The 15,258-nt window shown below is 39.8% G+C and overlaps 1 protein-coding gene across 2 annotated transcripts in view; it reads right to left on the bottom strand.

The window, feature by feature from the left end:
- The window catches only part of vopp1b (VOPP1 WW domain binding protein b), a 74,544-nt gene that overhangs the window by 35,537 nt on the left and 23,749 nt on the right, over nucleotides 1–15,258 (bottom strand). For both annotated transcript variants that reach the window (XM_043690149.2, XM_043690150.2), the window contains exon 2: nucleotides 6,460–6,518. In XM_043690149.2, the coding sequence (XP_043546084.1) occupies nucleotides 6,460–6,518 (59 nt within the window). The remainder of the gene's footprint in view (nucleotides 1–6,459; nucleotides 6,519–15,258) is intronic.

Raw genomic sequence — 15,258 nt, forward strand, 5'->3', positions numbered from 1 at the left:
ATAGTGGTTGTTATTTGTGGCTTTCCAATCTGCTGGGATCTTGCCAGAATCTATGGAAATGTGGAAGATTATAACAAATACATTCACTATCTCTGCAACTACTTCCTTTAATACACTTGGATGCAGGTTATTAGAACTAGGATTTCTCACAACCTTCTCGCAGTAGTTTTCCTAGTTTTTAAAAAAAATCTCTATTGATCATAACAGTTTTATGCTCTCCTCACCCTTTTGCATCTCTGCTTTTCAACTACTTTTAGGATACTTGTTGTGAAGACAGACATAAAATACTTGTCTAAAGTCTCTGCCATTTATAGCTTCCCAGCATTCACTGTTACTATTATTTCCATTTATTTACTTCAGGAAATCTTTATCGTTTAGTTTTATATTTCTTGCTATTTTCTCTCTTTTGCCAAATTCAACCCTTATTCTTAAAATTATCCTTGATTCTCCTGTCTAAATCTATAAAAAAATGGTCAATACTGGCAAACTCTTAAGGTAACTGTTATAATAACATGACTGAAATTAGCTAGAACTCTGACTTCTTGCAAATCAAAGCCAGTGACTTCATTAATACCTCCTTTAACACAGGGAAACTAGGCTTACTACCTATTGTGACTGTAAGCTGCCTAAAGATATCCAACTCCCATGAATACCAAAGACACAAAGGCAATTGCAAATTACTACTCTCTGATACAAAAATCATATTATTATTCTAATGAACTACTGAGATGGACCATCAGCACCTCTTTACCCCACAGTGGCCATTTTGATGGGGTGATCAAAGTAACCAGTTTCTCCAAATGGCTTAGCAGAAAGCACCGTCATTGATTTTGAAATGCTCAAGTATATGTTTTAATTTTTGACCTCACCTGTCATTTTAATACCACAGGGAAAGCAGCTCCAAGCCAAAGAAGCTACAGGTTTTACATGTATCTCTGACTCAAAAGCTTCATCTCTGGAAAGAATCTCAGATTTTGCAGGCCAAACTAGACAAATTCACAATTCTCAGTGAATATTGCTTGCACCTTTGACTACCTTTCACATTCATCCCAACTCCCAGGGCAGGAATTTATACATCGGCCAACGCACTGGATTCTACCAAAAAACACCCAAAGAACTGTGGATACTGGAAATCAGAAGCAAAAACAAAAAAACTCAGCAGGTTTGGCAGCATCTGAAGAGTCACTGGACCCAAAAGATTAACTCTGCTTTTTCTTCATAGATGTTGCCAGATCTGTTAAGTTTTCCCCACAATTTCTATTTTTGCATTAATTCTAAGCTATTTAAACTAATACCAGCATTTTAAATAAAGAAATACCAATCTGATTTTTTTTAAAAACTCCCAATTTTAATTTCACTATTTGGCTTTTTTCTTGCTATCTTGCAACTCTCAGAAGATTTTGCCATCAATTTATTTTTAAGCTTGAAACTCTAAAACCAGGGTTCAGCCTATTTCTGTAAGAGCGGGGACAAAAAGGAAAAAGAGCAAGTCAACAATATCACACTGACCTAAAAGGGTAAAAAGTTAATTTGACTTCACTCCTAATACCTCCTTCATCCATGACAGACTGGGGATATTTCCTTCTGCAAATTAGGCAAAGGGAGTTGTCTCTTTTCCTTTTCGACAGTGGCTTTTGCTGACCTGACTGCAATCTGCAAGCAAGAGGCTTTTTCTTCTACTTGCAAATGCAGGTGTGCCAGCTGCATAAAACAGCACACACTAGCTCCACAGAACTGCAATACCAGAAGAACACACAGGTCTGAGTTGTAGGTAATTATCTAAACCCTTTTGTGTGTATTCCTGGAAAAGGACGGGAGATGGGGGTTCTAATTATAATTGAGCTGCTGCCAAGGGCTTGGATGCAGTTATGGCTGGCAATAAGTGGCTGATTGGTGTCTTAACTAGTGACCAGGTTTTGATGACAAACACCTTCTCCATGCCAACAGCTGAAAGACTGGTTCCAATCACTGATGTCCATATTCTGTAGGCAGAACCATCTTGCCCTTAGGAATATATCTTCCTAATATATTTCCAAATCAGGATGGTGAGTGCCTTGAAGGTGAACACATACACGCTGGTTTTCCCACATATCTGCACTTGTCCTTCCAGGTGGAAGTGATATTGGGCTTGGAAGATGCTGCCGAAGAAACATTGGTGAATTTCAACAGTGCATCTTACAGATGGCATCTTGTTGCTGCTGCTGAGTGTCAGTGTGGAGGGAATAGATGTTTGTGGATACGGTGCCAATCAAGCAGGCTGTTTTGTCCTGGATGGTGTCAAGCTGCTTGAGTGTTGTTGGACCTGCACTCAATCAGCCAAGTGAGGAGTATTCTATCACACTCTTGAAATGTACCTTGCAAATGGTGTGCGGGCTTTAGGGAGTCAGGAGACAAGTTACCAGCTGGAGGATTCATAGCATCTGACCCTCTTTTGTAGCCACACACAAAAATATATTATAGAATATATATATTACATCTAACTCGACCAGTTCAGTTTCTGGTCAATGGTAACCCTCAGGATGTTGACAGTGGGAGATTCATTGATGGTAACAACATTGAATGTTAAGAGACAATGGTTTGATTCCTTCTTATTGGAAATACTGATTACCTAGCATTTGTGAAGTATGAATGTTATTTGTCACATTTCAGCCCAAGTTTTGCTGCAGGTCATGGACTGCCTCAGGTTATAAGGAGTGGCGAGTGGTGCTGAACATGGTGCGCAATCATCAGCAAGCATCCCCCTTTCTGACTTTATGACAGAGGGAAGGTTGTCAATGAAGCAGTTGAAGATGGTTGGATCTAGGTCACAACCCTGAGGAGCTCCTGTAGAGATGCCCTGGAGCTGAGATGACTGATCTCCAACAACCAGAACTATCTTCATTGGGGCCAGTATGACTCCAGCCAATGGAGAGCCAACTTCTGATTTCCACTGATTCCCACCTGGAGAAGGAGCGAGGATCTGAAAGCTTGTGTTTTCAAATAAATCTGTTAGACGATAACCTGGTGGCATGAGATTTTTTACCTTGTCCAACGCAGTGCAACAAAGACACCTCCACATCATGACATAAAATCATTAAGACTAGATGTGATGGTACTGCAGAGCTTAGATCTGATCTATTGATTGTGGAATCACTTGGGCTTATGCTGCTCACATGCAAATTAGTCCTGATTTTTAGCTACACAAGATTGCCACCGCATTTTTAGGAGTGTTGCTCCTAGTATGTCCTCCTGCATCCTTTAGTGAACTCAGGTGGATGGTAATGGTAGAATGAGTGTAATGTTTGCCCTTGAGGTTGCCGATTATGTTACAGAAACTATACTTCTGCTGCTGATAGACCACAGCTCATCATGGGTGCCCTGTCTTGAGTTGCTAGTTACTTAGTGTGGTGATAATGCCATACAATACAAAGCAAGATATTCTCAATGCATGGGGGGGGAACTTCGACTCCACATAAATTCTGTGGCGGTCATTCTTACTGATACCACCATGGACAGTTTCATCAGTGGCTGGGAGATTTGCAAGGATGAAGTATATTTTTCCCTCTTACACTTGCTACTGACCCAATCTAGCAGCGACATCCTTTAGGACTCGCTTTATTAGCAGTGGTGCTGCTGGGTAACCAATGATGGTGACTGAAATCTCCCAGAATAAATTCTCTACCCTTGCTACCATCAGTGCTTTCTCCAAGTGGTATTCAACATTCAGATGCAAAGGAAGAATGGTACATGGTAGTCAGTCGGAGATTTATTTGCCCATGTCTGACCTCCTACCACGAGATTTCATGATGTCTGGAGTCAATATTGACGGCTTTCAGGGAAACTCCATCCTGACCGTACACCACTGTACCATAACTTCTACTGGGCCTGTCCTGCCAGTGGGGAACTGAAGTTACTCAGGGGGGTAATGGTGCCTGGTACATTCGGTGCAAGGTATAATTCCGTGAGTGTGACTATGTCAGGCTGTTCCTTAACTAAACTATGAGACAGTTCTGAAAATATTGAAACTAGCCCCAGATGTTTGTAAGGAGGACATTGTAGGGTTAACATGGGTGTTTTTGCCTTTGCCATTTTCTGTGCCTTAGTTGATACTAAGTGCTCAACCCTGGCTTTTTTTTGACATTTGCTAGTAATTGTTATAACAGAGTGACTCTTTTAACAATCTTAGTGGGCAATTAACAGTCAATCACATTGCTGCAGATCTGGAGTTACATGGAGGTCATACCAGGCAAGGTTGGCATATTCCCTTTCCAAAAGGACATTAGTGACCAGATTATTTTTTCTGATAATGACTATGAAAGCCACCATCCATTATCAGACACTCAATTCCAGATTTTCAGTGAATTCAAATTCCATGAAGCCAGGTCTCCAGAACATTACCAAGCTTTCTGCATTCATAGCCTAGTGATAATACCACTGGACCATTGCCCCTCCTTGAATTCCATGTTCTTTGTTGCGGAGGCATTTAATACCTCCCATCTGATAGAGGTCTTCCAATCTTATTATAGGAGCAAAAGTAGGTTATTCAGCTCATCGAATCTGCTCTGCCATTTCATGAGCTTACATGTATTTGGAAAGGCAAGGACTAATTAGGAATAGTCAACATGGCTTTGAGTGTGGAAAATCATGTCTCATGAACTTGATTGAGTTTTTTTAAGGAGGAGCGAAGAGGATTACTGAGGGCAGAGTGGTAGATGTGATCTAGATGGACTTCAGTAAGGCAATCGACAAGGTTCCTCGTGGTAGACTGGTTAGTAAGGTTAGATCTCATGGAATACAAGAAGAACTAGCCATGTGGATACAGAACTGGCTCGAAAGTAGAAGACAGAGTGCCTTTCAGAGTGGAGACCTGTGACCAGTGGTGTGCCATAAGGACTGGTGCTGGGTCCACTGATTTTTGTCATTTATATAAATGATTTGGATATGAACATAGGAGACATAATTAGTAAGGTTGACGATGACACCAAAATTGAAGGTGCAGTGGACAGCGAAGAAGGTTACCTCAGAGTACAACGGGATCTTGATCAGGTGGGTCAATGGACTGAGGACTGCCAGATGGAATTTAATTTTGATAAATGTGAGGTGCAACATTTTGGAAAGGCAAATCTGGAGTATAGGAGGCTGAGGGGTCACCTTATAGAGGTTTATAAAATCATGAGGTGCATGGATAAGGTAAATAGACAAGGTCTTTTCCCTGGGTGGGGGAGTCCAGAACTAGAGGGCAAAGGTTGAGGGCAAGAGGGGAAAGATATAAAAGGGATCTAAGGGGCAATCGTTTCACACAGAGAGTGGTGCGTGTATGGAATGAGCTGCCAGAGAAATTGGTGGAGGCTGGTGCAATTGAAGCACTTAAAGGCAGCTGGATGGGTATAAGAATAGGAAGGGTTTGGAAAGATATGAGCCAAGTACTGGCAAATGGGACTAGATTAGCTTAGGACATCTGGTCGGCATGGATGAGCTGTACTGAAGAGCCTGTTTCCGTGCTGTACATCTCAATGACTCTATGTCATGTTATGGCTGTACAGGTATTGCAGAGGCCATTTTTAAAATAAGAAAAAAAGATTTATAAGGATGTTGCTGGGGCTGGAGGGTGTAAGCTATAAGGGAGAGGCTGAATAGGCTGGGGCTTTTTTCCCTGAAGCATCAAAGACTGAAGGGTGACCTTAAAGAGGTTTATAAAGTCATGAGGGACATGGATAAAGTGAATAGCCAAGGTCTTTTTCCAAGGGTGGGGGAGTCTAAAACTAGAGGCACAGGTTTAAGGTGAGCGGAGAAAGATTTAAAAAGGACCTGAGGGGTAGCTTGTTGACGCAGAGGGTGGTGTGTGTATGGAACGAGCTGGCATAGGAAGTGGTGGAGGTGAGCATAATTACAACATTTAAAAGGTATATGAATGCGAAAGTGTTTAAAGGGATATGGGTCAAATACTGGCAAATGGAACTACGTCAGATTGCAATGTCTGGTTGGTGTGGACGATTTGCTCTACTGAACAGTATTCCCCTATTGTGGGCAGCAAATCTGTAAATGGTTAAAAGACAACCACAACAACTCTCATTGTGTTTTGTTTCATGATATTCTTGTTATTCAGTCTGTTCCATCCTCTAGGATTGCAGATGCTGGAGATCAAAGCCGTGAGTGTGGTGCTGGAAAAGCACATCAGGTCAGGCAGCATCTGTGGAGCAGGAGAATCAACGTTTCGGGCATAAGACCTGAATCAGGAATTCCATCCTCTAACCTATCCCAGTCTTCACTTACTCAACATAAAACTCATCACATTTTCAACTACCTCAGCTCCAGAGAAGAACTATTAGGCTCACTTTTCCTTCACTTTGTTCCGACTTCAGGTTTCCAGAAATGGCAGAATTTCACTTTTAGTTTAGTGCTAATCTTTGCAACATTAACAGACGTAAAATGTGCTGTGTTCAAAAACATGTATTAAGTTACTAATTAAAGAATACTTACGTAAAATAAGTGGGATATCCTGCATTCACAAACCAGCAGTACTTTTTGGCTGTTGCACTCTGAAAAAATTTTCAAAAGTTACGTTGGACAATGCAAAGTAGAATTTGTGAGTAATTAATCATAGAAGTACATTCATTTAATCATCAATACTTAGACTAAAGCACAAAAATGCTTTTCTCCCTGAGCAAGTTAAACGTTCTGCGTTTCAAATTAGTACAGATTATTTACATTTCGCTACCATTTTATTTTAAACTTTTCACAGAGCATCACTTGGAAATCTAATGGATCTTTGGAAACCACATGTAGTTGTGGTTGTAGGATGTTACGTTTCCCTTATATTGCCTCCACCAGGACCAGCAGTGACATGTCCAAAAACAAATGCGATCTCTCACTCAATACCTGAGCCATCCTTAGAATATGCAATTCGCATGCTCAGTGGAAGTGGGTGAGTTAAGTCCAGCAGCAGGTCCATAAAAATTGTATCAACACAATGTTCAAGGGCTAACACTGCAGGTGTCTGCTTTAGAATGGTAAATAGTAATTAAGACTAAAATTGCACACTAACACCTGACTTTCAAACAGGCACGTGCCTTTTCTGCACAAAAATCATTTCACAAGTTTTTACTGGTTAAAAGTCACACAACACCAGGTTATAGTCCAACAAGTTTATGTGGAAGCACTGGCTTTCGGAGCGCTGCTGCTTCATCAGACGGTTGACAACCACATGATAATGCAGCAGTGCTCAGAGAGCTAGCGCTGCCAAATAAACCTGTTAGACTATAACCTGGTGTTGTGTGATTTTTAACTTTGTACACCCCACTTCAACACTAGCACCTCGAAATCATGTTTTTATCTGTGCAGCAAAATCACCACAAGCCTCACCCCCCCCACCACACTTCTTGATTAAGCTGACCACATTTAAAATTTTAAATTAGAATTTCAAGTTTCACTTAATGTGGCATAAAGAAAACCACCTTTTTCTGTGTTCTATTGCTCTTATCATTTTCAAATTACGGTTCAACTTACTTACCAACAATTAGGCAAGAGTTGGGATCATGAGACAGCATAGACTGAAACTCGTAAGAGACAGGACAGAGAGCAGGAGTGAGTGAATAGGAGAGGACTGAAGCTGAGAAGGCAATTCATCCTGAACATTAGACCCTATTGTTTTTTCATCAGTAAAACTTGACAATGCCTAATATGTCAAAGTATATACCTCAGTTGAAAGATATAGATCGCTTGTAAATTAATTTTAATTCTCCATATAGTATTTTGGGACACCAACAGTTTTAGCAACAATGAAAACATAAGAGAAATCAATTTTGAAGTCACGTGAGTCTTTCACGTGACTTCAAAACTTTCAGCCAAACCACCACTCAAGTGGGATATGATGAGCAGGACAGCAGGAAGGATTAGAAAGAGTATAAAACAAATTATGAAAACAAAATTTCCCTATTACTTTTTAAGTAGTTTTCAAACCAAGAATGTGCATGCTAAGCAACTAACAATGCCTTTCTGCTTGCACATGTTCTTGAAGAGCTAAAGTCAGAATGTATCTTCCAAGGTTTGCCATTTAAGTTATCACGGGCATTAATCCAAAGGTCCAATTTATACCTTGGACTTTGACTGCCTATCCTCAGACAATTTTACAAGCAGCAAATTAATTTTGTTTTTTTTAAACTTCAGCAACAGACTATGAAAACAATAAGATTAGCTGTGATTTACCAAAACAATAACAGCTGCTCAGACTCATACATTTACTTGCATTGTGCAGTTAACTCTAATTTCTGCTGTAGTCACAAAACCACACTCCTCAATCTTTTCTGCACATATATCAGTTGGCTTTACAATAGTGTGTTCATTCATTTTACTCATACTTCAGAAAATTACTACAACTTCTTATGTGCTTTTTCCAGTTTGTTAACAGCTCATGTCTGATGCAAGGCAGTCTTATTTATTTCAAAGCTGAGCTGATGAACTGAATGGCTAAAGCTAATAGTCAGGTAATACTGATTCACCACTCTAAAAGCACTGCTTTGAGGGGAAAGGGTGTGGTGTCCTTTCCATGCCTTGGCTTAGAATGGATAAAACCTTTTGCACAATGGCCAACATGTAATCCTAGAACTGTGCTCTTCATTGTCAGATTTTCTCCCTTTCTCTGACAGGCACTGATCCATGTTGGAGTCCAGAACTTCCATATTATACATTATGTGGGAGTTTGTGGGGAGCAATCAGATCTACCATTAACTGCATACATTTAAAGGAACTATGGATGAGAGTTGATGAGCTGGAGTCTGAGGTAGACACATGCAGGCCTCAAGGAAAAGAAAGAGTAATTGGACTTACGTCCCAACACTCCAACAAGAATGGAGGTTTTGTTGCCTATGTGGATAAGAATAACAAATGCAGAATGAAGGGCAAGATACCGTTACCCTCAGGTGTAGCAAATGCTGCCACAGCAGGTGGTACAATTTGAATTCAATAAAAATCTGGAATTAAGAGTGTAATGATGAGCATGAATCCATTGCCAATTGTCAGAAAATCCCGTCTGGTTTACTCACCAAACTGCATCCTTCCTTCATCTGGCTTACATATAATTCCAGATCCAAAGCGATATGGTTGACTCTTAACTGTTCCAAGGGCAATTAAGGGTAGGCAATAAATGCTGGCCTAGCCAGTACCATCCTCTATCCCATGAATAAAGAAAACCTGATAACAGTTTTCAAAAGGATCATTTAGCAGAGTCCTAGTAGATTATGTAAGGATCCCAATCTAAAACCACAAATGCAAATCAAATCTTTTAATTACATTGTTACGTTTTAACCAGCCTTCCTGAAACAGTAAGTTTAGGAAACAATGATGGAAAATGCAGTAGTAAAGAAAGTGCAATTTTTCACAGGATATGGTTTACCGAAAGAAACAGAGTCAGATCATGGTTCAAATTTCATGTTGAAAATATTCAAAGAAATGATGACACAAGGTTAATTGGAAAGATTACATTAAAACTTTAAATCCCTTGATGACAGCTTATTGTCAAGGATGCCGTAATGATTACAGTAAAGAAATTCCTGCTACTGTTTGCAAGTAGGGACATTCCAATTACATCCACTGCACTCAGGCCTTCTGAACCTATATAAGCATGAAGCAAGGGGATCATTTAAATTTATTAAAGAAAAATTGAAAAATCAGAGACTGCACTTCAAGGATGCTCAGGCAATTAAAACTAAAGCAAATAGAAAGGCCAAAGTTCAAATTGTTGATGCTAGAGACAAGTTAATATTGTTATCAATCTGTGGGGAACCATTAAATGCAAGGCTCACTGAACCTTATCAAATCAAATATAAACTAAATGAAGTAAATTATGCAATTTGTGCTTGAGACAGGAGAAGGAATCAATAACTCTGTTGTGTTAAAGAGGCATTATGACAGAAACAATGGTCAGAAGAAAAGTGTGTTTTTGGTAAATGATTGAAATAGGGAGTGACCAAAAAACATCAGAACAATTGGAGAATTAATCAGAAATTGAAAACTGTTGATCCTCCAATCAGTGTTGATAATAGAGGTATTCATAAGGTTAGATAGCATCATATTCAATGTGACCTAAAAAGGCTATTTCAAAAATCACAAATCAATTTGTGTGAATAGGCAAAGAAAAACAAAAATGGACTTGTATCCTATTCCACTATGGGGTGGAGGGGAACTGCATTGATAGAACTGGACAAGTATGATTTATCACCAAAATCAGCATGCAAACGATACTGACAAGTTCAAAGAAATATCAGCTTTTGTAACACGGATGAATGTCAATGCAAAGTCATACTTTTTGGAGTGAAAAATACTCAGCAAGTATGGCATCATCTGTGGAGAGAAAGCAGAATTAACATTTTGGGTCCAGTGACTCTATCAGAACTGACTATGGCTGAGAAAAGGTTGCCACAGTTTTTATGTGGTATATATAACAAAATTGAAGGACAATGTAAAATGCATAGCTCATTTAGACAACTTGCTTATGTTTAGCAAATCTGTGAAGAATATTTACACTTGACTGAACTGTTTAATTGACTACAAAGAAGAATCTTAGTTAAAAATCAGATAAAGAGCAAATTTGCCAAAGCAAAAGTGACTTATTTGAGCTACCACTGGGACCTTTATGAAAGGAGTGGCAAAACACCGAAAGATATTAGCTTGCTTTTGAATAATCAAGGCTGATAGGTGGATAGGGATAATATAGGAAGTTAGACATAAATTTAAAAAGGAGATCCTCAAGGGTGGAAATATCTGGATTACTCCCGGTGCTATGAGCTAGTGAGTGTAGGAATTGGAAGATAGAACAGATGAATGTGGCTAAGAAGCTGGTGCAGGGAAGAAGGGTTCATATTTTTAGATCATTGGAATCTCTTCTGGGGTAGAAGTGACTTGGAGAAGAAAGATGATTGCACCTGAATCGGATGGGGATTAATATAGTGGCAGGAAGATTTGTTAGTGATGCTCAAGAGGATTGAAAATACTAAAGTGGGGGCTGGGAGTGGAAAGGAGACAGGCAGGAACAAAGTAGGACAGATAAATTAAACTGCATTTATTTCAATGCAAGAAGTCAAACAGGGAAGCCAGGGCATGGTTAGGAACATGGGACTAGTATATCAAAGCAATTACAGAGACATGGCTCAGGGATGGACAGGACTGGCAGTTAATGTTCCAAGATACAAATGCTTTTGGAAAGATAGAAGGGGGGTGGGGGCAACAGAGGATGGGGAGTGGCATTTTTGATGAGAGATAACATTACAGTTGTACTGAGGGAGGATATTCTCAGAAATACATTCAGGGAGGTTATTTGAGTGGAGCTGAGAAATAGGAAAGGGATGATCACATTATTGGGATTGTACTATAGACCCCATAATAGTCAGTGGGAAATTGAGAAACAAATTTGTAAGATCTCAGTTATCTGTAAGAATAATAGTGTGGTTATGGTAGGGGATTTTAACTTTCCAGACACAGACTGGGACTGCCAGAATGTTCAGAGTTTAGATCAAGAGGAATTTGTTAAGTGTGTACAAGAAAACTTTCTGATTCAGTATGTGGATGTACCTACTTGAGAAGGTGCAAAGCTTTACCTACTCTTAGGAAATAAAGCATGGCAAGTGACTGAGGTCTGAGTGGGGGAGGACTTTGGGACCAGCTACCATTTTAAAACTAATAGAATTATGGTCATGGAAAAGCATAGACCGGATCTAAAAGTTAAAGATCTAAATTGGATGAAGGCCAACTGTGATGGTATTTGGCAAGAACTTTCAAAAGTTGATGGGGTGGGTGGGGGGAAGGTTAATGGATGTTTGCAGGTAAGGGACCAGCTGGAAAAGGGGAAGCCTTCAAAAATGAGATAACCAGGTCCACAGACAGTATAATCCTGTTAGGGTGAAAGGCAAGGCTGGTAGGTGGAGTGAATGCTGGATGACAAGAGCCATTGAGGTTTTGATCAAGAAAACAAAGGTAGCATATGTTAAATACACACATCAGAGATTGGGTGAATCTTTAGAAAAGTATAAAGGCAAGGGGAGTATACTTAAGACTGAAGTCAGGAGGGCATAAAGGGGACAGGAGATAGCTTTGGCAAATAGGGTTAAGTACAATCCAAAGGTATTTTATAAAAACATTAAGTACAAAAGGGTAACGAGGGAGAGAATAGGGCTCTTCAAATATCAGCAAGCCAGCCTATGTGTGGAACTGCAGGAGATGAGGGAGTATTTTGTATTTGTGTTTACTGTGAAAAAGGATATGGAAGATGTAGAATGTGGAGAATTAGATGGTGACATCTTGAAAAATTTCCATATTGCAGAGGTGGTGGTGCTGGATTCTAAAAATGCATAAAAATGGGTAACTCCCCAGGACCTGATCAGGTGTACCCTAGGACTCCATGGAAAGCTAGGGAAGTGATCACTGGCCCCCTTGCTGAGATATTTGTATCATCACTACTCACAGGTGATGTGCCGGAAGACTTGAGGCTGGCTAATGTGGTGCCACTATTTAAGAAAGGTAGTATGGAAAACCAAGGAATTATAGACCAGTGAGCCTGACATTGACATTGCGTGAGTCTTTGGAGGGAATCCTGAGGGCAGGATTAAAATGCATTTGGAAAGACTAGGACTGATCAAGGATAGTCAATATGGTGTTGTGCATGGGAAATCATGTCTCACAAACTTGACTGAACCTTTTGAAGAAATAACTAAGAGGATTGATGAGGGCAGAGCGGTGGACGTGATCTATATGGACTTCAACAAGGTGTTCGACAAGGTTCCTCATGGTATACTGGTTGGCAAAGTTAGTTCTCATGGAGTACAGGAAGAACTCGTCATTTGTATACAGAACTAGCTTGAAGGTAGAAGACAGAGGGTGGTGGTGGTGGACAGTTGCTTTTCAGATTGGAGACCTGTGACCAGTGGTGTGCCACAAGGATCGATGCAGGGTCCACTCCTTATTGGCATTTATATAAAATGATTTGGATGCGAACATAGGAGGTTAGGTTAGTAAGTTTGCAGGTGACACCAAAATTGGCGGTGTAGCGGACAGTGAAGGTTACCTCAGAGTGCAACAGAATCTTGATCAGATGGGCCAATGGCTGAGGAGTGGCAGATGGAGTTGGATTTTGATAAATGTGAAATACTGCATTTTGGAAAGGCAAATCAAGGCAGGAATTATACACTTAATGATAAGGTCCTGGGGAATGTTGCTGAACAAAGAGTGCAGGTTCATAGTTCTTTGAAAGTAGAGTCACAGGTAGATAGGATAGTGAAGAATAGTGGTTAGAGCGCTGAATGTAGGTGCTGGGAGGTCATGTTGCGACAGTACAGGACATTGGTTCGGCCAGTTTTGGAATACTGTATGCAATTCTGGTCTCTCTCCTATCGAAAGGATGGTGTGAAACTTGAAAGGGTTCAGAAAAGATTTACAAGGACATTGACAGGGTTGGAGGATTTTAAGCTATAGGGAGAGACTGAATAGGTTGGGCTGTTTTCCCTGGACCATGAGGCTGAGGGGTGACCTTATAGAGGTTTACAAAATCATGAGGGGCATGCATAGGTTAAAAAGACAAGGTCTTTTCCTTAGGGTGGGGAAGTCCAGAATTAGAGAGCATAGGTTTAAGGTGCCATGCAATAATTAATTGTAAATCCTTTTCTTTCTTGAATTTGAATACAAATTATTACAAATCAAAAGAAATCCATTGCATTGATGTGTCCAGAAACTACAAACACAGTTTATAAACAAAAACAAATTGCTGGAAAAACTCAGCAGGACTGGCAGTATCTGTGGAGAGAAAGCAGAACTAACGTTTCGGGTCCAGTGACCCTTCAGAACAGGTTACCGGACCTGAATATTATTGTCCAAAATATTTATTCTTTTGAGACCAATTAATTCATTGATATCTAACGGAGGTGAATTATCTGTTGTGCTGTGGATTTGATAGCTTTCAACAGAGAGGAATGTGGCTCTAAAGGGACATTTCCTCACAACTGGCATACAAATGTAGATCTCCACATAAAGCAATAATTATTTTGTAATCACAGGTGCTACATGCTGTCAATTTAGGTTGACAACAATGCACATAGTTGACCTTGATGACATTGTATGTTAGCATTCGATTCTATAAAGGGAAATAATTCAGGTTTCATCCATTATCCAATTTAAAACTCCCTGAGCCAAACAGAGGAACAAAGCAGATTGTATGCAAGGAGGGAAAATTGGATGCACGGTCAACATTGCTACAGTATTATACATTCCGTCTTGTGTCTGACTTCTATCAAAGTGTTTCAAGTACATTTAACAACATATTATTCAGTAACCAGCTTTATGTGTGAAAGTCACATGATATAGAAATACCACAAAGATCATTCTGGCCACATACCATCTTATTATCACGGTGATTAGTCTCTCAAAATATTTTATAACAAATCGACAATGTGCAAGTGAGATATAGCGATATATTGGTTATAATAGGTGCTTAAACTGAGAACACACTGAAGATTAAAGACATTGAAAAGATTCTGCTGTAATGGACTAGAAACTAAAGGTTACACATTAAAAAATGATATAAATTACCCTTCTTTTTCAGGGCCTTATAAAGTAATTTCCTTATCTTGAGTAAATTTAGTCCAAAGCAATGTCCTTCACCATGATAATAACATTTTTGCCATGTATTTGTTAACGATCAGTGTCAATATTCATTTTCTTCTTCACTCCAGCCCAAATCAAGCAGGTGGATTTACTTTAAAAAAAGTCACAGGTGATAAAACATTTTTCAGACACTCCATCCAGTAGTCCTATCGTGAACTGTAGAAGCGAGTTTTGAGAGAAGCGAGTTTTGTAGCTCATGTTGAGGTTCTGAATGAAGGTTTGCTCACTGAGCTGTAAGATTCATTTCCAGACGTTTCATCACCCTACTAAGTAACATCTTCAGTGGGTTTCCAGGCAAAGCACTGTTGATAATTCCTGCTTTCTATTTATATGTTTGGGTTTCTTTGGATTGGTGATGTCTTTTCCGGTGGTGACATCATTTCCTGTGGTGATGTCTTTTCCTGTTCTTTTTCTCAGGGGTGGTAGATGGGGTCTAACTCGATGTGTTTGTTGATAGAGTTCCAGTTGGAATGCCACGCTTTCAAAATCCAATCAAATTAAAATTTAGTACAGTAGCGCCTCGACTTCTGAACTTAATCTGTTCCGGGACCCGGTTTGCGAACCGAAAAGTTCGTGAACTGAATCAATTTTTCCCATTGTTCGGATAGCGTAAGAATGCTTGGACGGCTGTTC

The sequence above is a fragment of the Chiloscyllium plagiosum genome, unplaced genomic scaffold (assembly GCF_037043375.1).
Source record: "Chiloscyllium plagiosum isolate Xiang-an unplaced genomic scaffold, Cpla_swu_hap1 HiC_scaffold_5, whole genome shotgun sequence".
In the NCBI taxonomy this organism is placed as follows: domain Eukaryota; kingdom Metazoa; phylum Chordata; class Chondrichthyes; order Orectolobiformes; family Hemiscylliidae; genus Chiloscyllium; species Chiloscyllium plagiosum.